The sequence below is a fragment of the Lathamus discolor genome, chromosome 15, assembly GCF_037157495.1.
Source record: "Lathamus discolor isolate bLatDis1 chromosome 15, bLatDis1.hap1, whole genome shotgun sequence".
NCBI classification, from domain to species: domain Eukaryota; kingdom Metazoa; phylum Chordata; class Aves; order Psittaciformes; family Psittacidae; genus Lathamus; species Lathamus discolor.
Genome location: NC_088898.1, coordinates 5421325 through 5447362, shown reverse-complemented (window position 1 = coordinate 5447362; position 26038 = coordinate 5421325). Strand labels below are relative to the sequence as shown.

General features: G+C 41.5%; 1 protein-coding gene across 17 annotated transcripts in view; it reads right to left on the bottom strand.

Moving 5' to 3' along the window:
• Positions 1-26038, bottom strand: part of FNBP1 (formin binding protein 1) — a 96518-nt gene that overhangs the window by 48068 nt on the left and 22412 nt on the right. For 16 of the 17 annotated variants that reach the window (XM_065695579.1, XM_065695586.1, XM_065695577.1 and 13 more), the window contains exons 2-4: positions 17368-17483; positions 13219-13275; positions 10574-10721 (exon numbers count right to left, since the gene is read on the bottom strand). In XM_065695579.1, coding sequence (XP_065551651.1) covers positions 10574-10721; positions 13219-13275; positions 17368-17483 — 321 coding nt within the window. Of the gene's footprint in view, positions 1-10573; positions 10722-13218; positions 13276-17367; positions 17484-24005; positions 24033-26038 lie in introns of those variants that run through there. The other variant, XM_065695580.1, reaches the window with a different exon arrangement.

The following is a 26038-nucleotide window of genomic DNA, read 5'->3' as shown; positions in this document are numbered from 1 at the left end:
TCACTGACCCAGCTCTAAATAGGAATGTTAATGTAGCCCCCAACTGACCTCTAGAATAGGTTACTCCCCTGACAAACCACCTTGTAAAACAAATACTATGGCAAACTACAAATAAGAAAAGAGATGCCGACAGCAGAAAGCCCTATTATTTACTGGCAATCAGGATGCTATATTCAAATACAGGTATGGCTTCATGCAGTAAACTTGAAAAATAAGATCCGATATTGCCAGATAATCCCACTAGAATATGCTAGCATTCACGCATTATCAAACTCACATGTAGTCAGACATTAGATGTACCTTAAGCAAAACGATTATCACCAGTCTGATAGGGTAGATCAGCTCCAACTTAATAGTAGCCTGCCACAAACTGCCAAAATCAGAGAAATGTACTTGCAAGCACTTCTTTATTGGCAGGTACTCAGTTTCCTGCATCTTCCACGACAGATTTTTCCTATCAGAGGAAAAATTCCCCTGGTATTTTCCCATCAGAGGCAGGTTTCTGGAGCAAACGCCCCAGTGACATTTCCTAGCTGCCTTCCTGGCTCAACAAGGCACATCAGCAAAGAGCCCCAAACCTGCAGTTCTCTGTCACGCCACATCCAACAGACTTGTATTGCCTTAAAAATCACAACACCTTCAACTTGCCTGTGACAGACAACCATCCCCAGTGTCCTCTGAATACTACTGCGTATAGTCCCAAACACTGGCTGTTAGGGATGGATGCTCACATACAGCTGAAGATATGGGCAATCTATAGCTTCAACTTTCTGGATAGCATCTATTTCTGCACAAAGCAGAGAAGAGAGGCACAATGGCAGTGATGTTTTTAATTCCAGGCACATGCCATGCTCAGCTCTGGCTCTGCTCCTGCCTACTGAGGAGGGAGAGCGTGCAGCACCCCACAGCCTGGCACTGCTGCGACTGGGCGCAGACGCCTTTTGCCATACACCCAGATGGTACTTGTGCAGTTCAGCCACTTTTTGGCTTCTCCAAGAACTCAGTCACCACATGAGAGCACTAAATTTAAACAGACCTAACTGTAAAACTGCTGGGGCGGTGGGGAAAGGCTCCAAATCTATTTCAGCTACTTTGTAGCTCCCTATTTCCTTTCAACTCTGCATGCGACAGACTCTGCGTCTTCCTTGCCGGGGGGCTTTGAAACACTCCTCATTTCAGGCTTGCTTAGAGTTTAGGAAACCAGTCCCAAGGAGCAACAAAAGCCAGTCCCATGAACCAACTGTAATTTAACACTACATTTTTCATCATTTTGCTAATGAGCATGGAATTCATGAAAGTCTTTTAGCAGTGAAGCTGCAAGTAAAATGACTTGGCTGTCTTCACGGCGCATTTCCTGCCTCCCCCTGCCTTTGCTTGTGTGCTCCCCTCTTCACCAGCTCTGATTTTGCCGGAGTGTAGGAAGGGACTTCATTTGGGAACAGCTGGCCTGCATGGAACCCAATACTGTCAGCAACCCGTAAACCATAGGAAAACAACATGTCAGGTTAATTTAACAGAGCACAGTTGAATATGGGATGAAGGATGAACCTGGAATCAAAAGCGTATCAGATAACAGGACTATCCCAAACTCGTATTTTTAAACCACTCTGTAGTTTAATTTCATTTTAATTTTGATCTCTTATTTCCAAATTTGTCTTCCCTGTAAAATAAACCCTATAAGCTGCTGGAAGTACATATGAGAGAAGCAGAAAGCATGAGCAGTGCAGCTGCATCTTCATCAGATTTTGCCATATTTCCCCTGCTATTTTTCCCCTCTCTTTTTGTAAAAGAAAAGATCTTTTACAGAAATGGAGCACTGGGATGTGAAATGGACATTACCAAAGATAATTAAATAGTGAAAGCGAGGAACTGATGCCAAGTGACAGTCTGATATATGCAGGCACATCGCAATTTGGAGGTTTCAATGCAATATTGTCTTTTTTTAGTTCAACGAATTTCTAAATGTATTACCCCCCATTCTCATTGTGTTAGCCCTTATCTATCCCTGTTATGAGATAAAGCTACACATGATAACATATGTAGTATGTACTGAGAGCACTTATGCTTTTGTAAACCTTTTGCCCTCAAAGCAGGATTTCTGTTTTCCAAAAATCTATTTTTATATAAAGCAACTAAGTGGGATGTTCCAACTTGCTGTATTTCTTCAGTACCCCATCTTATGGGTAAGTAAACAGAGATGGCACAGTTAAGTGATCTGCTCAAAGTCATACAGGAAGCCTCCAGTTTCCTCAGACTCTATAACCATCTTCAACTTCCACAAACTCATTTCCTTTACAATCTTCTTAAACAGCAAATGTCTTTCAGCCTTTTCTTCCTTCCCCCTTCACAAAAGGAAAAAATAACTAAGATGAGGTCCTCCTTCATAAAGTACCAAGACGCAAGTTCTATTTTAAAATTAAATTAAATTGTTTTTTCAACACCTCATAACTCAGCAAATGGAAAGATGACAAATGATTTAGCAAATCATATGGAAAACTACCATTCTTAGTCACATACATTTCAGCAGCACACAGTGATGAATTTGGAATAGTTGATACAATACAGAATATTGTTTCCCAACCCCCCCCTAAAGCAAACACCTATCCTAATACACCCTGATCAGGCTATTTCAAAACCTCAGATTATGAGCAAGATACTGAATCAGTGAATCACACTTCAAGTGTGCCAGGAAGACATCCGCAGCACTGGTGTTGGTTGCTCGCATGCTGTGATTTCCTCAGCACTTTTCAGTCACATCCACACCATTCAAAACACATGTTAAAAACACAGTAAAGTGAAAGGTTTGGGTTTATGCACGTTCATTACTTGACCTCCCCAAGTCACCTTTTAGTCTATACTTTGGAGTCTTCGGCTAGCAATCACCATACCAACTTTCAGATTTACCTGAAAAACATTTTATCCAAGCATTAGACCTACTAAAACCACAGCAGCATCACCCTAACTCAAATCAACCTGGCTACGTGACCATGACTGTCCTTTTATCCCAGTGTTACAGCACGGTGCAGTTCACATACCACAGGGTGCTCTGAACAATCCATAACTGGCCATGTTTTAACTGGGTATCTCCATCCATTCTATGCTCACATGATAAGACCCAATAATCTAGCTTTTAAGTAATCTTATGAAAATTAGGAGTTGAGGGATTTTCAGCACAGTAATAAGTTGCTTTATGAAGCCTCTGGGCATTATCTTCTAAAAACCTCCCAGCTCAAGGAATACTCAGCCACAGGAAAAGAAGAAAAGTTTTAGGAAGACCAGGAAATCCCTCACTACCATGCTGTGCTTGCAACAGCTGGGAAGAAATCCTGGCTGCTGCGCAATCAAAGACAAAACTCTCATTGACTTTTGTTAGGCTCTGATTTCACCCGTGTTGATCAAAACACTGTGAGCAGCGAGTGAGGTACCTACAATCCAGCGCCTGTCACTGCCAACACCATTACAGTAAGCAGCAAGAGGATAGTTCTGCAAAACGTACACAGCCACACAGCTCTGGAAGCAGAAAACAAAAGCTTGTTAGAAGATGTCTCTGATCTTTCTAACCTTTTAGAGGAGCAACGGAAAACCAAGATGTAGTTAAACCAAGATGTAGGCTACCAGCATGACAACCGGGCTGCTCCAATGCTGAATCAAAAACAGACCATGTGAAATGGTTTGAGAAAGGCTGAAACAAGACAGGCTTGGTTTTTCTTAGGAAGTAAAGAGCAATTGATTACATGGTTAAACTTAAGATACATCTACAGTCTGTTTATATTATAACTAGTCAGAAAAATACAGTTTTTATGCATAGCATATGTTGCATTTGACAACATCCTATTTAAGAACATTCAGAAAACAGATCTATGACAAGGCTGCTTCATTCTCATTTCTGTTTCCAAACTAGATCATATAATACAGTGACAAACCAGTTACTATTTGACTTCTGTAACTGTCACTCTCAGCTCACATTGACAGTCAATATAAATACACTCCCAGACACTACTACCTCCTCCTCCAATTCAAACTTTATCTCCATTTTTGTTACAAGTGACTCCTAAAATAATGGCCAGCGATAAAGCAAACCAGAGACGGAAATCAGAGAACATTACTGCTTTTCCTCCTCAATTTTCTCAGCTCCATTTGCAAAAAGCCGTCAAATGTTGTTCTTTTCGCGGCTGCAAAGACAGGAAACAGTCTCCTCAGAAGAAATGTTTGCTTCCAAGAACAGCAATGTATTAGTGAGGTCTTATCACTCTCGTTTGTAGTAAGAGTAGCATAAGAGTCCTGCAAATGTTGACATGAAACACACGACTGTCTTCACACATGTTCATCAATGCCACATCATATTGCGGGATAACCCTGCTCTCCTTTGCAACCTTCCATAGGAACTTTAGTGTTCACAGCTACCCATTGATTAGGTCAAATCTGAAGCAGATTATATGAATGTTGTTCACGGTTGGTGCTCATTTGACTTGAAATGTCTCCTGAAATGGAGCATTCCAAACAAATTCCAGGTACAGACCACTAAGACTGAAGTTTCTCAGGCTTCAGACACAGACCAGATCAGTCACACAAAACAGCCAGAACTAGCTGCTCATGCCTCCTAGAAGATGTGACAACAGAGCAATAGTGATTAGCACAAACCAGGAACACACTGTGACAGTAGTATTTGTAGTAACTTGACAATTCATGCTACTCAAGCTTCCGTCTCTTCTACTTCCCAGTCTTGTCACAAAGCTTCTCTTCCACTGATCCACAACCATCTCAACAGACTGTCTCTTCCCCCTGTATAAATGGTCTATGATTCCTGTATAACTCTTGCAGCTATAAGAAAACTAGGAAGTGTACAAGCTAACAGGCAAGGAAATATTTGTTTAGGTTGCTGCAGCCTTTTAGCCGTTTCCATATAGCCTTCATGTAAATATATACCCACACATACGTATTAAGACTGGCACCAGATGTATAAAATACTGAATGTTATTAACTAAAATGACAGCTGAACATGCTCACATGTACCATTTACCTCTCGCCCTGCATGAACAGCATTCACACACGCTTAAGGTATGCTCTACAAGCATAGCTTTCTTGTTGCTCATTCATTTTAGGTCAACATCTGTGGCTGGCTGGATAGAGCACAAAGGGGAAAATACATGCGGCCATGCTCAACCCCTCTCACCCTCAGGCACTTCACAGTCATGCACTGAGCAGGAAATGTTACTGTCCATAAAATACATCTTTCATCTCGTCCCTCCCACAGGCTGTTGCTCTGCAGTGCAATATTCAGGTTAATGCGCATAAAATGTAACTACATTTGTTTGCAACCATATCCTGGTTCCCAATCAGAATCCTGCATGGAGTAAACAGAAGCCAATTTATTTATTTGAACTCTTTATTTCATAGTTCAGTGTACCCATTTAAAACCAGGAACAGCAGGATCCTAAGCCCAGGGGTCTCAACTTTAACCCTGCTAACCCCAAAGTTCATATTATACCTTTTCAGCTGGATGGGATGTTGGTATTAGTTTCCCACATGATTTTTTAGGAAGCTTTTGCAATAAGCACTTGCTTTTTCCATCTCAGCACAGTCCTTCACTGCACAGTAGATGATATGTACAAATATTTAACACAGTTTCATTAAATCTGTACCACAGTTTGGGGAAAACCATCAAACAATCGGTAAGAATATACAGAACTTATTATGATCTTTCCTAACCAGTTTTCTGCATTCCTTCATTTCTTACAGCTGCTGCTTAACACTCTATGAGTACAATCTGACTTCATGAAATACAGCTGAAATACCTTTTAAGAACAAACAGAGTTCAATCCTTGTGCCATGTATTTATCGAATAGATAAATGCTCCATAAATGCCCCCTGGAGCTTCCTTTCTGTTCATAAATAGCTCTTAATGAATAGCAAAGTTTCTACCTGGCAACATAACTATTTGTTTAACTTGTATAGAATCATAGAACAGTTAGGCTTGGAAAGGACCTCAAGATCATCTGTTCCAACCCCCCTACCACAGGCAGGGACACCTCACACTAAACCATCCCACCCAAGCCTTCATCCAACCTGGCCTTGAACACTGCCAGGGATGGAGCACTCACAACCCCCCTGGGCGACCAATTCCAGTGCCTCACCACTCCATTCAGGAAGCAGTAAACTAGAAGTGGGTTATTCACAGAACAAAAGCTGGGGAAAACTCAGTTTCAACTTGAAGCTTGGTAAATCACTTCCTTCCTTGTCTCTCTTTTCCTACTTCCCGCTCTGCCTTTAGTTCGTCATTTCTAGACGGCAGCTGTATCTCTTTGTACCTCTGCAGCACACAGCACAGCTGTGCTCCACACACTCCAAGACCTTGAGGCACAAAACGCAACAGGGAAGAACCCATTGTGCGCTTGACGGGGTCGTATTCTGCCATCCTGTCCCACGCCTGCACGGAGCATTACGCTGTGAGAAATCCTGCTGGAAGCCACAGGGCTGTTTGCAGAACAGGGCGCTATTCAGAATGAATGAGTGGGGCAGAATTCCTCCAATTATTTACTTTTCATCAACACCTGAGAGCCTACAAGAAACAGAAACTTCTCTGACACATACTCCCCTGCATGAATACACACAGGGAGGGTGCACACACTCCACCATAAAGAACCAGACCCATAAGGATGCATTCATTCCCTGTTCCCCTTCTATCCCAACACAAAATGGAATGTATTGACATCAGGTAAATTTTCTCCCAACCACAGAATCCCAGTGCTGCACCAGTCCAGTCTGCAGCAAAGCTCTTGGCTTGTACTTGACTTTCACGCTCGATTGTATGGAGCCAGCCTATCCCCAACGGGAGGTGTAGGTAGAGGTGAAAGCAGCACTGGTAATAAGAGGGATAGTTCATGACTCCCAAAGACATTTTTAGCAAAGCTGACATGAGCAACAGCTACACAGAGCAGCTGCTGCCAGAGGAGACCATGAGTCAGACTTAGTTTGTGACCACAGATCTAAATCAGAATTGCCCCAGGAATTAATCCTAGAATTCCTATTCAGATAAACTACAGCACTGAGAGGATACCTAAACCAAGTTATCTCCTGTGAGACTTTAAGACCAAAAAGGGAATTCTGAATGCTTGCGCAGCACTGGCTCCGTGTTTCCTCAGGTAAGTACCTCCCAAAGAAAGGGTTTTAAGCCCCGTGTGTCTCCCCCCCCCCCCCCGCCAGTGTCTAGGTTATTTTAATATTGCTTTTTTAATAGAACAAAGCATGCTGAGTAACTCAGCAGCTGCAGCAATGTGGAGCAGCAGATTCCCCCAGATGAGCAATCAAAATGCTGGTATCTTTCTCTGCTATAGAAAAGAACTGGTCTGCTTAGGAGCTATCACCACAACCATCAACAGCTGCAACGGGTGGCAGAAGAACAACTTGTCAGTACATTTCCAAACTGCAAATGTATTACTCGTTAATGCTCATGAAGTAAAGCACAAACACCCCTCTTGACATGCCTGGGATCATCTCCTTTTCCTTTGCCACAGACAAGCAAGATTAAGACCCAATTTTGTAATGCTGAAGGGCTGCCAGCTCAAACCCGACACCTTCCACAGCCACCCCAAAGGAAGGTTTTGGTGAAGTTGGGTGGCATGAGGAATGACCACAGAAGAAAGTTCTTTCCCTGAACCGCTCCAAGAGACAATCCCCAGCTCATTTGAGTGGCTTGGTGATGGAGGTCTTTTGTGTACTGACGGGGAATTCAGTCACATGCATTTGGCCTCAATAACCTCAGAAGAAAGGTGGATGGGGCATGACCTTCACATGTAGCATAGAACTGAAATTTTAGCTTTGAAGCAGCTAGTGAGATCCTGGCTGAAGAAGAGAATCACATGAGAGCAGGGACACACTAAGATCAAGAGCATACAAGAAGCTGAAGAGAGAAGCGGTACTAGGAAGAGTTTCACTTCATTAAACAGCTCTAAAGAACTGAAACAGCATGAGGAGTTCTCACACATAGGCTGTGAGTGAAGAGCAGGCAGGGTGTACACCTAACTTCATACCTAAAAACTGCATGTCAAGTTATTTTATCTAGCATAAAACCACTGCAAGGCTTCATGAACTACCAGGTTCTGTGCTGTTTACACACTACAGGCTTGTACTTGTCAAGGGAAAACGAAGAAATGTGATTTATTATTGTGCAACCCCAATAATCTACTAGTGTAATTCCACTTTAATCAGAGCTAAATGAGCATGAAAACAGACTAATGCAGGCATGCATCAGCACCCACATGTTTAAATCACCACCCTTGTCCCTCATGACTACTAAATACATAATTCCTGTTGCATATCAAAGAGGTTTCCTTTGGAAACAGCTTTTAATTCCAATATATTTACCTGACCACTTTCTGCTGTACTTGAGTTCATCTTTCACACATTTATACTTATGACACCTCTGTGTATCATCTCCGTCTTCCAGGTGGGAAATTACAACAGAAAGAGCAAGGGTGATTACCTATGTTAGTTATACTGAAATCACTGTAAGTTTGTACCATTTTACAGGTATCTGTACACCTGAATGACTTCATTCAAATCATACAAGACTGTGGACAAGAATGTGGCTCTCCCAATTCCTGTGTGTGACCACAGCCCCAGAACTGATCATCTTTTCTTACAGCTTACAGCAATTTGGTGAACTTGGTAGTGTCAGGTTAATGGCTGTACTCAATCTTAAAGGTCTTTTCCAACCTAAATGATTTTGTGAACTTGTAACACAACAACAGCTGATGACAGATCAAGCAGCGAGCACAAGAACTCTGCTAGCAAAATTGCTGGAAATACCAAACCATTCATCAACTCCTATCATAAAAGGTTTTGCCAAAACATCAGCCCTGTGTGGTATTTACACAGCCACCACCTTCCCCTCCTGCAGATCCCAGCATGACTGACGCATTTGTGTTCTACAGCATGAAGTGAGAGGCTGGGGATGAAAAAATGCCTGAAGGAGGAAGCAGTTTCCTTTTCAACACCATTTGCTCATAAATGAGAAATCTACAGGAATCAGACAAGGGTTTGTGATTTATAAAGCTTCTATTCATGTTACAAGAGCAAAACAACCAACCATGAGTGACAACTGTTTTCTATTAAAGGTGGAGAATTATCAGCAACAGCAGGTAATACAGTGTCGGTTTGTTTTTGCTGTTCCCATGCTGTTATCACTCGACCTATATTAAAGCAATTTTCCTGTCATTCACCCATTACTTATGAGCCATACTTACTACAACAGTGTACAAACAAAACCAAAAAGCAATCATTACTACTCATGTTCTTTACGAGATTGACATTTGAAGTACAATAAAAGAGGACTTGCTAACAGGTAATTCAATCACCTTATACACCCATGTAATTGAAAAATTAGGTAAAAATATTACAAGTGACAGAAAAATGCCAGACTAGAATGTTTCTTTTTGTTTTGCTTATTGTACAGAGTCCATGCTGAGTAAAAGGTCATAGATGTGACTCAGAAAACATTCTCATCACAGCTATACGTAAAACATCCTTTCATGCTGCTGCCAAATTATGTCCCAGAAAGATTACACACCATTCTACAAATTAAAGGTGTGTCTATATATTCTGTTGCCCTGTTGATGACAGACTTACCATCCTAATATCATACTCAGGAAAAGATAGTAACTTCCAGGACTCTGGTCCTGCACAGCACTTCAACAAGCTTAACTAGTTATAAAAGCTTAAGTTTTGCTGGCCTGAGCACAAGTACTTCTGCACTTCCCATAAGGGCCAACTGTTTGGAAATCAAACACAGTGCCCTGATGCTCCATTACCTCATTGCACTTTTCCTTGTCATTTTATACCTGCATTACAAACATCCGTAACATTAATGCTTAGAATCACTATTCTATGCCCACTCATCCCAGGGATAAAAAAGTTCAAGGCAAGGAAAGAAAATCATATCTCAACTGTATGTCTTTTAGAGCTGGTGACATGCAAATTAATCAGCTTTGAACATTTACTGTAGCAGGCACACAGGTTCCTAAACTGTGAACTAAAATAAGAGTACTATCGCAAAGATCCTAAATCTACTCTTCCTGAAGGATAACAGGTTGAAAACCAGATTCCCCACCATCACAGAACACAACAGACCCCATATTTCTCATTAGAATCACTGTTTAGGAAGCTCTGTTAAATTAGATCTGGCTGACAAGCAGGAAAATGTGACTCAAGATCCTAATAATTCATTCAATCTGTTTCAGTCGTAGTTTCTCTGTTTATTTCAGGCTTTACACAGAGCTGCCGGACTCTTTCCTAAGCAAGCTTTTGGCTAACAGAGCCTTAAGCACAGATGGGCCTCTGACCTTATTTAGCAGGGATTCTCCTAAAGGCATTGCTGTCTGATTTTATAACGTTTGATACAAATGGTTCAGTGACATGGCCAGGGCACGTAACCCACTTTTTTAATGCTCGGTTCATTAGCAAAGCTCATGCTTAATGAACTACGAATGCATTTTGCTTAACATTGAACTCTCCTACCACTAATTATCTGTCTTAAATAGCAGTGAATTATGAATAATAAAAACTGATCCGTTACCGATTTCCTCTCTTGCTTCAGCTCCTGCACATAGCGCGTTAGCTCTCCAGTGATAAGGGAGGTCATGTTCTCTGAGATGACCTCATGCTGTCCAGCATAGTCATTCATTTCATTTAAAGTGGCCAGGAAGGCTCTAGCTGATGTGTACCTGCGGAGGACAAAAATACATTTTGCTTTTAGCCCCTTTCTTTTCAGAAAGACACACTGCAAAGGGAGGCTGAATCCTTTTTTAGCAGTGAGTATTGCTACGTGAGACCGAGTATGAATTAGCACAGATTCACTTGAAGGAAGTTCTCAAACACAAGCCTATGGCACACACTGACAGCTGTCTGATAAATCTATCTTGATTTAGACAGTTTGACATTAGCTCTTACAATACCACAGTTTTAAAGTGCAAGGCTTTTCATCAGCACAGTTCTGGAACTTCACTATTCTCATTCTTATTCAGCAAGCATCTCTACTCATACTCTTTCAAGTCTTACAGTTCAGTGCACAGTCATCACTGTACCCTACCTGGCAAAATCCTGGCTGAGCATCCAACTTTTCTGGCTAGCACAGAGCAGAAAATAAGGCTTTTGATACTGCAAATTGGATTTAAATCAGCTATAGTTTATAAAGCTTTCAAATCCCAAGTTTATTCACCAGGTGCTCAATGTCAACCCATGTTTTTAGTACCTTCCATCACAAGGTTTATTTTTCATATAAAATAATCTCCCATACAACATTCCATGTGTTAAGAGGAAGAAACGAACATCTGTGCACACAATTTCAAAACAGCAGATTATGTCACCAGCATATTCAGCACAACACCAACAGAGCCGCATTTAAATACCTCAGCTGGCTGTGCTGGTCAGCTGGAGAACAGCAGCTCTGAAGCACTGCACTTGTACATAATAAAAACAACCCTATTAATATTAAATGGTAGTGGTCTGCACTGATAGCATCGCCTGAAGGTGAAAAGCAAAGCAAAGAGGGAGAGATTCAAAGATGGGAGTGGTACAAGTAGGAATAAAAAAAACCAACAACCAGGACACTTTCACAGTCAAGCTGTGGTGCTTTGAAAGAAATCGCCATTGCAAAAGAAAGATCAAAGCCACAGAACTACAGTGTGGTGATAGGCTTGAGCACTGATAATTTCTATATGGGCTGTCTCAAAGCAGTGTCCAAGGCACCCAAAGGTCGCGTGACAAACCCCAGACATTGTTTAGAGACATGAGGAAGCTATACGGAGGTAAACACGATACTTAAAAGGGCAAAGGATCTTCTGTGCCACATCATATGAATCATTTAACTCCAGTATCCTTCTTCAGCAATGAAAGATGTCTCAAAAATTGTTGTAGCAAACTCAAAATGCCCATTTATGGTAGAGCTACGCAAGGGCAGATTTATTTCTAACCCCAGGTACAGACCAGAACAGCTGATGTGCTGGGAACATAACCTTCCTTGTGTAAACATCAGTATCTCAGGAAACAATGGCATAAATAACCCATTCCCAAACAATGTTACTAAAAATTAAAGGATAATGAAAGGGCTGTTATCTCTGTTAATATGAGCTACTAGAGGAGCTGTATACAGCAGCTTGGGGGGCTGACCCCAAAATCTCAATTAATATAATCATACAGTTGGACCCATATCCAAAGTCATTTGCAGTGTTTCAAATGTCAAGGTCAAGGGTTTGAGTCTGCTGCTGGGCTCTCCATGGGCAGAGCTGCCTCCTGCAACACAAGGCTGCAGGCTTGGACTTGGAACGCCTTTGTTCAGAGCCGATGCATTACAAAACACTGACACTAAGGAACTTCAGAGAGCTCTCAGGAAAAAAGTTCTTGCTCTGGTTTATAACCAGACATAGACTGTTGGAAAGCTCATTCTCTGGAAAGTGCTCTCTGACGAGTATCCTTATCCTCCTCAAAGGTGGGAATGTTCTTGGCAACATGGGGTCTATCATCCCCTATATCCATGCCTGCAGTGTTGCCCAGTGAAGGAGCTGTGCTTTGGGGCCACAGTCACTATCTGTGAGCACATTAGTCCCCTGGTACCAGGGAGAGAGTCTCTGAACACATGAATTAACAGCAGACAGCTGAGGCCATGCAGCACCCTTCAGCTGCAAGTCCTGCATTGATCCATCCCAGGATAGTACAAGTATAAACCACCTCCTTCGTCTTACTCCTCAAGAATCACTGGTTTCTCCATGGTGTTATAACATTACCCCTTTAGTGAATTACTAATCTGCATTGTCAGCCATTTGAGTAATGTAATACTTATACAGACTTCTTGAGTTTCATGCTAAAATTAACAACTGCTGCTGTTCCTGCTGAAAGTAAAGAGTTTGGTCATGCACTTCAGAGAGCCAGAGTCATACAGGCTTACAAAGTTATTAAGGTAAATAGAAAAAATAAAGCAAAAAGAAACTAAACCAGGCATCCAGAAGCCATAGCATTATAGAGGGAACTGAGTAGTTAACAGAACAAGTCCAAACTAAAAATCCACTCCTTAGTATCTACCATATAAGCCTGCATCTATGATTTCTATGCTCTTATACTTGACTTTAAAGCCTTTCCTTTACAAGCCAAATCCTGGTTGGTAACCCAAACTTTTCCCCTTCCTCCATCAACACATTCTCACCCAGCAGTGGATCATGACCATACCTGTATTCCTCCTCCTCTTTGGAGTTCTTTTTGGGTTGATATTTCTTCGAAAGATTCCTAAAATGAAAAATACATACATAAAAAATTGCATTTTATACCTTCTTTAAATTAACTGGGTAACCTTTGCATTCACACACATGCTGCAGGGCTGCAGTTTTTATTGGCAGTGACTAGACACCTTTTCAGAACAATGATTGTAATTAGGCTTTGTGTTGCTGTAGCACTTAACAGGCCACACAGTGTTTCAGTCTCTAACTGCAAAAACGTAGCAGATTCTGAACCCAAGTTCCTATATTAAGGTCATGAAAATGATACACCTGAGTTCTGGTACTGCTGATGCACAAGCCTCCTTCACCTGATCTAAAGGAGAGACCCTTTCCAGAGAAAACACTGGTCCTTAGCTACACAGACATGCTTTACAAACTCCACCCAGCAGAAGGTGCTACTCCATATTCAAAGGCCAGCCAGCCCATAAATGTGATTTGCAGCAGCAGATGACAGGGCCAGCTAAATCTGCCCATTTTAAGCAGAATGCTTCCAAGGAAAGGAACAACATTCATAAACCCGTGGGAAGCCGAGATGACGAAAGAGGGATCATTTTATGATTATCAACTGATACTGGGAGAAACATGCAATTTGATTATCACAATTAGCACAGATGATTGCATCTCTCATTATATTTATAGGCTGCTTCAGCAATTAATAGCAACATACAAGTGGTATTGATGGAATCATTCAGAGGACAACCAAGTTTCATTGCCCTGTCTATACCAAACTGTTTGGAGGACTCCCAGAATGCATTAGGTTAAAAAGAAACTGCTTTATCAGAGGTGCAAACCCACTCCCTAACTGGGAGAACTGCAGGGCCTCACGTCTCATTTCTTAGTCCTTTTGTGCTCCTTAAGGAATTAAGGAGCATCTGCCCAAACAGCAGTAGCCAGAACACTGGCAGATTTGCACAAACATGCCTTTCTCAACATTTAAATATCCCTACTGGAAGGGATCCAAATGAGCATCTCCTTTCCACTCCCTGCCTTCTCTGAAAAGAGCATCCTCTGAAACAACAGACTTGTCTCTAGTTTTACGCAGAGGCTTCAACAAAACAATACCAGCATGGGAAGAACTCTGCAAACTGTTCTGCATGATTACATTAAGTCTTACAGCAGCCTTCATATGCCATGGGAATGCCTCCCTCGATACACTTGCTTCCAGAGGAAAGGAAAAAAACACCAAAAAAATTTGCACAGGAGACTACACTAATACTGCATTTTCACACACACTCAAAAGGCTCATCTCCCTGCACTGCCACGCTGCACAATTAATTCTGACAGACACAACTACTGTCATCTTGTGACTCTTTAAAGGCATAGAAATGGGGCAAAACAAATCAGTATAATTTCACAGAAAAAAATATCCTGAAAGCAATAAGAATTGGTATCTGGGTGACACATTTTATTATTTTCTAAGTACTTTATAAAGCATAAGAAATAGAGTCCATATATTTGAGTTCTTTACTTCCCCCCTTTATTCCCTTATATATAAGCAATTATATTATTATTTCTTTGCCATCTTGCTCTTTGTCTCTCATTTCTCATCCATCAGAGGTTCCTGATTCTCAGATTATCCTGATATTTTTGACATGTTTTTCCCAATGCATCTTCCCCAAGGCTATCTATCCATCACAACCAGGGCTGATTGCAAATGGTACGAGCAAGACATGATAGCACAGGCACAATGTGTAAGAGATGGGATACCTGGGAGTTTCTTCCACTCTAATCAAATAAATTTGATGCATCCTGTAATAACACAGATCTAACTCAAGACTTTCAAAAGTAAATATTACATATATATCTGTGGAATTATAAAGGGAAGGAACAAAACATTTTTAATTGGAAGCCAACTAAACTTCAGCAGATGATCAGATAGAGATGCAGACAGGAAGAACAGCTACTTAGGGAGCCCAGACACCAAACACGAGTTTCACAGAAGAAAATAAAGTTCAGCAGCTTTACTTACATTGTAAATAACACAAGATATTCCTGTGGATTTAGTCTTATCCTTTTTAATAATAGTATGTCTGCATGTTATGACATGCTGTGATATGCTGCAGCCCTTTGACACCAAACGGATGCCATACAAGAAAAGTTTATACCAGGCTTGAGGACACTTATCAAAAGCAGATGCATGATATTTTTGTTTTTAATATCCAGTACTGTTTTATCTCAACATTTGACAGGTCTACATTTTTGTTCTTTTATACCTCTAGCTTCTTAGTTGACTCCAAACAGCACTGGGCTTAAGAGCTCTCCAGGGATGAAGTATTTGACATCAAATCATACCTTGGGTGGTGACAAATGCAGCTATGTGTGGGGAATTAAAAATACAGAGAGGAGAAACAAATCAAGTTCGGTTTGGAAGTCTAGGACTGAATAAGAAATAAAATTCAGGAGTTCAGAGTTTCTAGACAGGCCTAGTTACACTTATTAGGTAAAAACATTGTTTTGAGTGTTTATTTTCATAGCTATGCTCTTTACACCTGAGATTTGTTAACCCTGAGAAATTCAGTGAGTATAGCGTGTGATTCTTCCTGAACAGGCCTCCTCCCACAGATACTCTGCTGGGGCTTCCCAGTCCAGTCATATTCTCTTTCTTCCAGCTCATTTTGCCTCTGTAATTCAATCTCATCTCCATAGGATGTGAGCAATTTGTTCCTGCGCAAGTCATCTTCTATTTCCTGCCTGTGTATAGCAGAAACCCTGGGGAATCCTTGTGGCATTCCCCTGAGAAAGTATATAACCATAAAGGCAGGGGGTTATCAACTATGAGCTGCTTGTTAATAACAGACTACTGTGCATCTCATATCCATTCTTACACAAGCATCAGAAACCCTGGGCGACTTGTTTTTCTTATAGACACTGTGGTTTAGATATATATAGAATCATAGAATAGTTAGGGTTGGAAAGGACCTTCAGATCATCCAGTTCCAACCCCCCTGCCATGGGCAGGGACACCTCCCACTAGACCATGTCACCCAAGGCTATAGAATCATAGAATAGTTAGGGGGTTGGAAAGTACCTTAAGATCAGCTAGAACCTCAGCTGTCAATCTCTGTAAATACAGACAAGATGGAAGGATCTCTAATATGTATTGCCATAATTAAAAAGGCATTACAGGAAAAAAAAAGTATGGATTTACTGGAGGGGTTAGGAAGGATGTCTTGTGCTCCCCTCCCCAGTTAGCTCCTCTACAGCCAGTTTATCACCGTGGACACTAGTGGCTGCCGACAATATTGCAATCACAGCCTCTCCGGCAGCAGCACGGCTGCCTGTGCGTTGTACTCCCTTCTAACCTCTCAGATTACCTCTCATTTCTTTTACCCTACTGGGAAAAGCAGGGTAAGAGCTTTCCTTGTGTGAGAGTTCTTAGTACCTCTTCCCTATTTACCCTGGATCTGACCTCAGGGAATGTGTTTTATGGATCTGGTTCACATACAATCTCATCTACCTACAACCTGATGGCCAAACCAGACACCTAGAAAGCATGCAGCAGGAATTTCCAGTAATTTGGCTCCTTGAGATAAATTCACAGGATCTCTGCTCAGGAAACACATTGCAAGAACAGTGGCAAGATTACAGAAGTGTCAAAATTCAAACGTCAGGCTGCGACCTGGCTGACTACATGGGTAAGTTTCCAAGGGCTCAGACTGACTTTCTGACCTGCAGTTTCTCCAACATGCATTAAAAAAGCCCATCTTATGAAAAGAAACCCTAAATGTTGCCTTCCAACAAATGATCATTATACTTTTGAATACTCAAAGCCTGCAGCATTTATACACAGCAGTCCTAATTTCATGGAAAACATTACAATGCTATCCTCAATGCCTGAGCCATTAATCATGCAGAAGTTGTGAGTAAATCCTAGTATGCTACTCAGTCACTTAAGTAACTTCTTGTTGCAAAGCATTTGATCTTTAGCTGAGATAATAAAATAGTATCTTAAATTAACTTTAGCTTTCCATTCTCTAAATTAAGGCCAATAGCTAAAAGCCATTATTATAAACCAAACTGACCCCACTGAAACAGCAAACTTAATGATTACAGGCTCTGAAAAGATGCGATTCCAAGTCCTGAACTTTACATCTCAACTTACCTAAGCTGCTTTGCATAGCTGAGTTCAATCTCTGTTCTTTCTTTCACAAACTTGATGAACTTTTCCAGCACATCAATACCCCATTGCGTGTGTTTTTCTAAGTTGTCAAACTGGTCCTGCAATGAATCAAACAAAACAGTTTAGTCTCGTTGCACACAGAGATAACTAAAAATAATTTCTGAAGCACAGATCACCAAAAAAAGTGTTATTAATATTTTCCATTACCACAGACAGACATTTCTGTAGCAACATAGGTTTTTAATCAACAGAAACCTGTCTTTTAACATGAAACCCACTCAGTAACATTCTTCATTCCTCATTTCTGAATCAGTTTCATTTCGGAAGTCCTGGCAATTTGACCGAACACAATCTTCTAATACAAAGACATACATCAACAAGTGATAAGGATAAATACTCCTGCTAGTATTTTGCTTTACTCTGAAGAGCTGACAGAAGTACCATGAATTTGGCTTCTTCTAGTAGCTAATAATTCTGATTTTTGCCTGAAAAAAAAAATACAGATTTAGACTCCAGCTCTGTGCATGTTATATATTTAAAATATCCAGAACAGCTAACAATCCTTTTACAGACTTTTTATAGACTGTTTTGTCCTAAAACAGAAGACATGCTAACAAATGATGCCACAAAAATGACATTAGCGATGTTTACAGCGAGTTTTCTTGTCTCCCGCCATTATTATACAGATGCTGCTTTGTTCTTCAAATATTGTTGCCCTCAGAAACGGTCACACATGTTTTCAATAAAACCTTTTTCAACCAAGAACATTCCACAAGTCAGTTTGGGATTTGCGAATGCCAAGAGAAATTAAGCAACTCTAAATCCAAATTAATTACCCCAGCCAGCTTATTCCAATCTGCAGATTTAACCTAAAATTACTTTCTTCCTTAAGATTTGGTTACTTCAATGGCACTCAGATTCCATAACCATCCAACACACGTCATTTCAGAAGTTGGAGTTTTTACAACACTTGAGAAATAGTTTTTCAACTGTGATACACTCAATACTCATCCTGACAGAAACATAGCATAAACAAGGTCTTTAATATCAGCCTGACTTATCTGGTAGCCTTTTGCATTATAGTTCATAGGAAAAACACAGAATGAGCTTGTACATCTGCAGTACAAAGGTTGGGTTTACAACATTCTCCAATAGATTTGGGTCAGATGCCTTGCTGCGCTGCCATAAGCTCTTGACAGAAGTGATGCTTCTTTCTGTCTGCCCAAGGTTTGGTCTTGTGACTTGCAGTCTGCAGAGCTATCATCGGATGTTATCTAAGCCACGCAAACCCACTTCCTTAGAGGAACAGAGCGGAAAAGTAACAGAAAACTGCTACAAAGCCTAATTTATTAATATATTGCTGCTAAGCAAATACCACTTTGTGCTCTGTAGCATATCTGGCTCTGAGGGTAAGTTACATCAGCATCAGGAGAGATTCTTCCAGTACTGAGCACTTGTGTGGACAGAAGCTGTTACTTGCTATGAAAACTGCTTTGTTAAGGGGAGAAACAGAAACTGTGTTAGAGAAAGAAATTTGCAAAACCCTGGCAAGAAGCAAGTTAAACCAGCAGGTAATATGCATGGAATAGGACACAGGGTTTGTGGATCTGAGTATTTACTCTGGTTTAGCATAAGGTACTCTTTAAACCAATTCACCCAAACCAGACCAGGCTTCAATTTAAATGATGTCAGTTTTAGTCAATTAAAGAGGCACTTGGGGCAGAACAGCAGAAGGGCAATAGTATAAAGTTACCAAAAATAGTAAAGAACTTCTCCAGGAACTAAGAAAAAGTAAAAAAGGGTAACTGGATCAAAAAAAGAAAATATTCTAACTACCCAAAAGTCTGATTTCCAAGAATAGAAATCACCCTTAAACCCATATACCATCATTAGCTCAAAAGGAGGATGCATGTATTCTGCAGAAAGGGAAGATGTGAACTAAGCCAGTACATATTTACCTATAGGTAAATCCTTATTTCACACAATTTCACAGCTGGGCAGAATACAAAGATGACAAGAGGAACATTATGGACTTGTCCTTTCCTGGAGGGCTCCGATCAGGAGAGAACACCGTGTGCTGTCTGTGCCAGCAGAGAGGCACCTTCTGCTCTCCTTCAAACATACCACTGCTACCTCTCTCAGATTATGCTGGCGTCAAAAAAGCAGTGCAAACATGGCCTCATGAAGGTTGCTGATAAGGAGGTATTGCAGCTATCCCACACCATGCTCTTCCAATCATTTACATTATTTAACATAAGCACAGGCATACAAAATCAGTCCCTCACACAAGGCAGGCCATTACTCACAAGTTTGCATGCGTTCACACACACTCCCACTTTTGAGAAGGGAAATCTCAGGGAGGGAAATCCACTCCCTAATCCCTGTAAGCAAATTAAACCACTTTCATCAGATAAACCATGCTCATAGCAAGAAACTAACTTGAAGTCCTGCTGTAACACCATCTAAAGAGGAAAGGTCATGGTTTCCCATAGGAAAGAATGTCTTCCAAGGAGATCCTACCCTTCAAGATAACTCAGACTGCTGACTGCACAGAAAGATGGGGCTCACCCTAGAAAGGCAATCTTAGCAATGGCTTGTTCAAACCTCCCCACACACACACCATCCCCATAACTTTGACTCAGTTCTCAGAGCATCATTTAGATCAGAGTATGAATAAAAACCTGAAAATGGCTCCAGGTAGCTGCCTTGGTTTGGTCTGTTATCCCATAGATGGATCTGCTGGAGTGTTTCAGTGGCCTCCCTATGTCAAGTTTGGCAAAAGAAAACTCCATGATGGGCAGTGCAAAGGCAAATGCACAATGGTGCAGCTGTCAGGCAGACCAAAAGCGTGAAGATGCTGACTTTCTATTTATGAAGTGAGCAGAGACACTTGTCCTGCCTCAAGCTTTAATCAGAAGAACCTTAACCATATAAATGACAAGCACTGACTTCCACTATCAAGCAGCAAGGCAAGGTGAAATTCAGCTTTCTGCAAACTTTGCTAAACAGAAAAGAGATCCTTTTCCAACCATGAAACAGCTTTTGGCCATTTCACGAAACAGCCAATGCCCCACAACAGTGTGGTTACACTGGGATCATGTACTCAAGTATTTGTTCTCTTTTCTGCTCCTTAGGGTGAAAAAAAGTCAGCAAAATTGGCAACACCATCACTTGCCGAGCATGTGTTTCCAAAGGAAAGGCACTGCAGCCAGAGGGACCCAACACAGATACTCTCTTCCTTGTCTCATGGAGCTGCTCAGCAAGCTGAAGGTAGGCAAGGGCTCAGTGTCAAAGCTAATGAATCATAGGGATGACAGTACACAGAATGCTTTGATCGTAACACAGCCTTTAATTCATTGAATCCCAAAGTCCAGGGATGCATGCAATCAATGCAAAACCAGAGCTTCTAAAAAGGAGATTTGAGAGTAGTTAATATCATGCCTTCAAACAATTCCTACTGAGAAGCTTTTTTCTTTAAATTGATTTAGTATTTCCAAAGCTCATTACAAAACTGCATTATCCCATGGAATCTTAAGAGTTAAAAAGCCTTAACTATTCTGTGGCAAATTTGGTCTAATTTTAGTATCCTTCATATTTTCACCTTTCTCCATAACTGACAACCTCCCACAAAAGACTCCCAAACATCAGTACTAAGCTTCATTTCTGCTTTCACTAAAAAATCATTTGATAGCTTAAAAAAAAGCTCTCCACTGTAATTAAATAGACCTCATAAGGGAGCAATGTCATCAGGAAATTCACTACCACTTTGGTTAACTTAATGAGAAACTTCTCATTCTCAAACAGTAAAACTCAGTGAGGATTTTAAAACAGAGATCAATGAAGCAATCAGTGTCCCTCTGAAGCCAGGAAAAGCTGGTGGCTGGGAAGCACCTAACTTCCAAAGAGAAGCAAGAGTGCAGCTTGTGAGCTGTCTCGGCTTTGAAGGAACTTGGCTCTACAACCAGGAGTAGTCTAATGAGAGTTGCACATGGTTTCAGCTCAAAGCATGCCATCCCTGCCAGTGACAGATACAGGTTTAGCAGGTAAAGTGTGCCACCAGAGTCATGTCAGTTTAGTCATGGGCTGGGAGATGGCTTGAGAACCTCCATGAGCTGCTATTTCACTTTTCAGTTCCAATATACATACTCTCCTGTGTTCATTCTTGCAGCCTCCTCACCCTGGCAGTTAAGGATAACATTAGGAAACAATGAATTCCACAAGGCTTTAGCATTCTTCAAGAAAAGCAAGAAAACAAGACAGGAAGCATGACAGAGTGTTCAGTGAGAATGCTCCCACCAGATCACAGTGAGGGGTGGGAACAAAAGGTCACATTGCACCTGTTTTCTCTGAAAAACAACCACCAAAACATGCTCTAGAAGCAGTTACTACTCACCTCTGACTCAACACACTGGCTTACTAAGTAAGAACACTCTTGAGCAAAACACAGCACTGACCATGAGCCATGTATCGCACAGGCTACTGCCACAGCTTCACATTACTGCCTATATCCTTTGGCACTCCAACCTGCCAGATCTCATGCTCTCCCATTTTCACATCCCTATAATATTAACAGATTAAGCAGCACAGACTTTCAATTGTCAATCAAGATGTGCACATAATTAAACTGCTCATACAGATGTAACTTACTCTTCTTCATCAGATTCCACTGGCTTCCCAACGAGAGCAGCACGTGCCAGTACAAACACTTGAAGCCATCCGCAAGTGATGGAGGAGTTTGAACCTACCTGACCTCACATGGGTGGGAAAGCAGAGCCTCTGCCACAAGTCATGTGCAACAGTGTCTTCACATTTGTTCAAAGCTTAACACATTCTTGGCTGTACACCCAAAAACTGAGGCTCAAAAGAACTTTAGAACTTGAATGGGAATTGGACATCCAGGTACCCAGAATGCTTTGGCAGTTTTATCTCCAAGGCAAAGTATGTTTCCAGCTTCATTTCTGCTGCCCAAATAACCTCACATTCATGGATTCTTTCTGAAACCGGGCTGCATGCTTTATTAAACTGACAATGCTTAAAATGGAAATAGTGCTGCCCATTTGCTTTCCTTCATTTGAACGGCTACTTTAAGCTATCAAATCCCCTCACTTCTTAACTGTTCCACTGAAGTCACATTTCCCAGCTATTCAAAGTATTTTGGGAAGAAGAAACTGAGCCACTAAAGCTTTCTTCCCATTTCTAAGTCACATAACATGGAGTACAACCAATTATTGAGCAATAAAGAAAGTGTTATTCGTGTGGCCTTTGAAGATCAGCTCAGTGAGAGATTCCTTCCTCTTTCAAGGGTGTTCCCATCTATTGTGAAATAGTTCCACACAAGGCTGGTTCACATCTAAATGACCTCAGTGGGGATGGGACCTTTATTTGCCACCAAGGGGCTTCAGTGTTAACATTACTGAAATAAAGGGGGTGTCCTCACTCTTCTCTTGAATTATAGTCTCAGTTTCTGCAGCCAGACATCACTTGCTCGGGGTCACTGTCGTACCGTGTTCAGTAACTGCTTTTCAGACAGACAGATGATGTGGATTCCAGCTCCACCACACAGCTGGGCCAAAAGTCCTGGAATTTCTACTTGGTTTCTAGTGTGAACAAAACGTTAGATGCTGGGAGACTTCACTAATTCAATCTGCAGTTTTAATCAGCATGTCAAACCTGCTCAGATTAGACTTACATGGCAGTGTTTACCCTACAGTAACCAGGCTGAACTGTCACCATCACACTGTCACTCTTCCTGCTGTTTTCACAGGTACATGTGCAGGAGTGTGAAATGAAGAATGCTAATACAGAGACAAGTCATGAAGAAAGACCATGCTAAAAATTCAGATGCTAATAACAAGAAAAACAAAGCCTTTATATTTAGCATACTCCTGCTATCACTCTAATCCAGCAGCATAATAAAAGTCCAATGACTTAAAGGTGGAGAACATTTGGATACATCCTACTGCCTTATTCTCCCGGGAGTTTGATTCCATTTCCTCCCAAAATTACTTGTTTATCCACTGTCCTGAAAACTTAAGTAGGAGCAGGGGAACTTAATGCTAATTTTTACCTCTGGTTCATACCTTCTCCTCCCACATCTCACTTATTGGGAGTTTTTTTTAACACTCTCACCCATTTCCATAAGCAAAAGAATTAAAGTGAAGATCAAGAATACATCACAGTGTTCAAATTCTAATTTTGGATTCTATGGTTTAACAACTTCTAATTATAAGAATAATTAACAAGACGATGAGCCCTTCACAGCCTCAGTGAAGTCCCATATGGCACCCCAGTGCTAGCAGAGCACAACAGAATTCAGATCATCCATCCTCAGAGACATATAATAATACTGTATGCAAATGGTAAGTCTCCAGGCAAATTAATAATGAAATAAAATGTATGAAATACAGCCTACCACTGCAAGAGCCTTCCAGAAAACAGAGATGAGCAGAAAAAGGAAAGCACTTCAGCCTCTGCTGACCCAGCCATGACTGATGAGAGGCGATTTCCCACACAAAACTGGTCGGCCATGGTCACTGAAATTCTCAGTTAATGACAACTACAACATCCATGTTTAACCATGCAAAGTATATTATGTATGAAATAGAATACAGGACACTAACCTTTTGCTTCATGCAGCACAGACACAGAGGACTAATAGCACCACAGAAGACAAACCGATGGGACAGGGAGACCATCTCCTTTCGGTCTGCATTCAAATGATGCTGTGGCTTCACAGGTTGTTTTCTGAATCTACCCTTCATTACCCTGGTGTATCCGGTTCTCATTTACAAAACTATGATCACATAACATTTTTCATGCAGATCTCCCATCCATCTATATGTGTGTCCTGGGTTCATTTCATTTTAAGCTTTAAGTATCAAAATTCTTCCTGATCTTTCACCCTAAACAGGGATATTTCTGCTTGAGCTGAGTAGAAAATACCCCATGAAAAAAACACATCCATTTACTTTCCCACCTCCATTCTCTGTTCATTGCTATCTCTTAGACTCGTTTTTCCATAAAGCCCAAAAGGTTTTTAACTGTCTCTTCTGATTCACCTCAGAACTTGATTTAGTTAGGAGAAAACAGAAGCAAAAAGAAAGTTTTCTGTGCTGCATCTTTAGGCAAGTGGGCACGTTTCAAACTTGAAGTGAAGGGAAATCCCAGAAATCAAAACTGGAAACAAACTATGGTTTTCTGTTGAATATCTTTTATGTTGCTAGACAAACTCAGCTCTAATTGTCCTACTTGTTCTAATAAATATTAGGAATTAAGCAGTTTCTGGTCTATATATCAGCCTTGAAATGCTTACTCTTCAGCATTTTGCTGAAGGTGAAAAGCAAAACTAAGTTCCAGTGTTTATGCCAATTTTACTCTGGATTTAAAATCAAGATGCCCCAGTATAATAGCAAGGAAAGGGTAGCAACAGGGAGTAACCCTCTTAATTGCTCTGGAGACCAACCACATTCATCCCCACCCAGAAAATCACCTTCCATAAACTCAAGGGTGACCCCTCCTGCTACTGAAGCAGAAGTGCTGTCTCACGGACAGGTTTCAGCCATGCGCTGACCCAGCCTTGATGGAAACCTGACTGAACTCAAACAAGAAGCACTCCTGGAAGAGGCCAGCTGAGCGTATGGCACAAAGATCAGCACTAGGAGAGGAAAATGAACATCACAACCCCACTGAGACAAGAAGCACAACCAGAGCGCCAAGGTTTACAGGGAATAAATTAAACTGCAACATCCAACAAAAAGACCCACCTACAGTAAAGCTGTGTAGGTACATCCCCCACGAACGACCATGCTGAGTTTGTGTTCAAATCTAGTGTATCTTACAACCTCATTGTAGGGATGATGATGCATAACACCAGACTCCAAAACACAGTGGTAGGTTACAGGGAGCACAACAAACACCAATGCAAAGCCAGCTTGTGAGCTTGGAAGGCAAAGGGAGGGGCATCAGCTCCCTCAACAGCAGCACAGAGCATCAAGTGGGCAACACTATGCAGCAGGAGCACAGCCTGAGCACCCAACTCCATGACCCATTTCTAACACTTATTATGGAAGCCTTGCAAAACCGGACACGTGGTTCCTGGGAGGACGCTTCCCTGTGTGAGTACACCCAGTGTCATCAACTCCCAATACACTCACACACACACACCATGTCTCAGTGTCTAGTTCTCTCTGCTGACAGCTCAAACCATGAACTGAAACTACTCCTTCCTGAAACAGCCAGAAGCCTCTGAGTCACTGCTGGCCAGTGGTGGTGCTCCAGGAGCAGCAGGTGCTCCTGTAGGAAACCTGCTCTTGGCTCCAAGAGCTGCTCTCACCACTACAGCTAATAGTCTTCCTCACCGGGGCCCTCTGGATACTGGTGTCAAACCAAGCCTTCTCCTCCCCCTTAGCCTGTGTATCCTGCAAAGGATGTGGTAAAGCAGAACTTGTGGTCCCTCTATAGCAACAGGGTAAGTAACAGTGCTAACACAGCAGCCAGGAAGGAAGGTGAGAGAGAGGATGTGCTACACCAGAGAGGATGCGGTTGCTGGTACTGCAGCAGCTTAAAAAGATGCCAGAAGAGGTAAGACAACAGAAAGGAATGATTAATTCTGGGGAGTGGAAAACAGGAGGATATGACCAACTCTGGCTGGAGC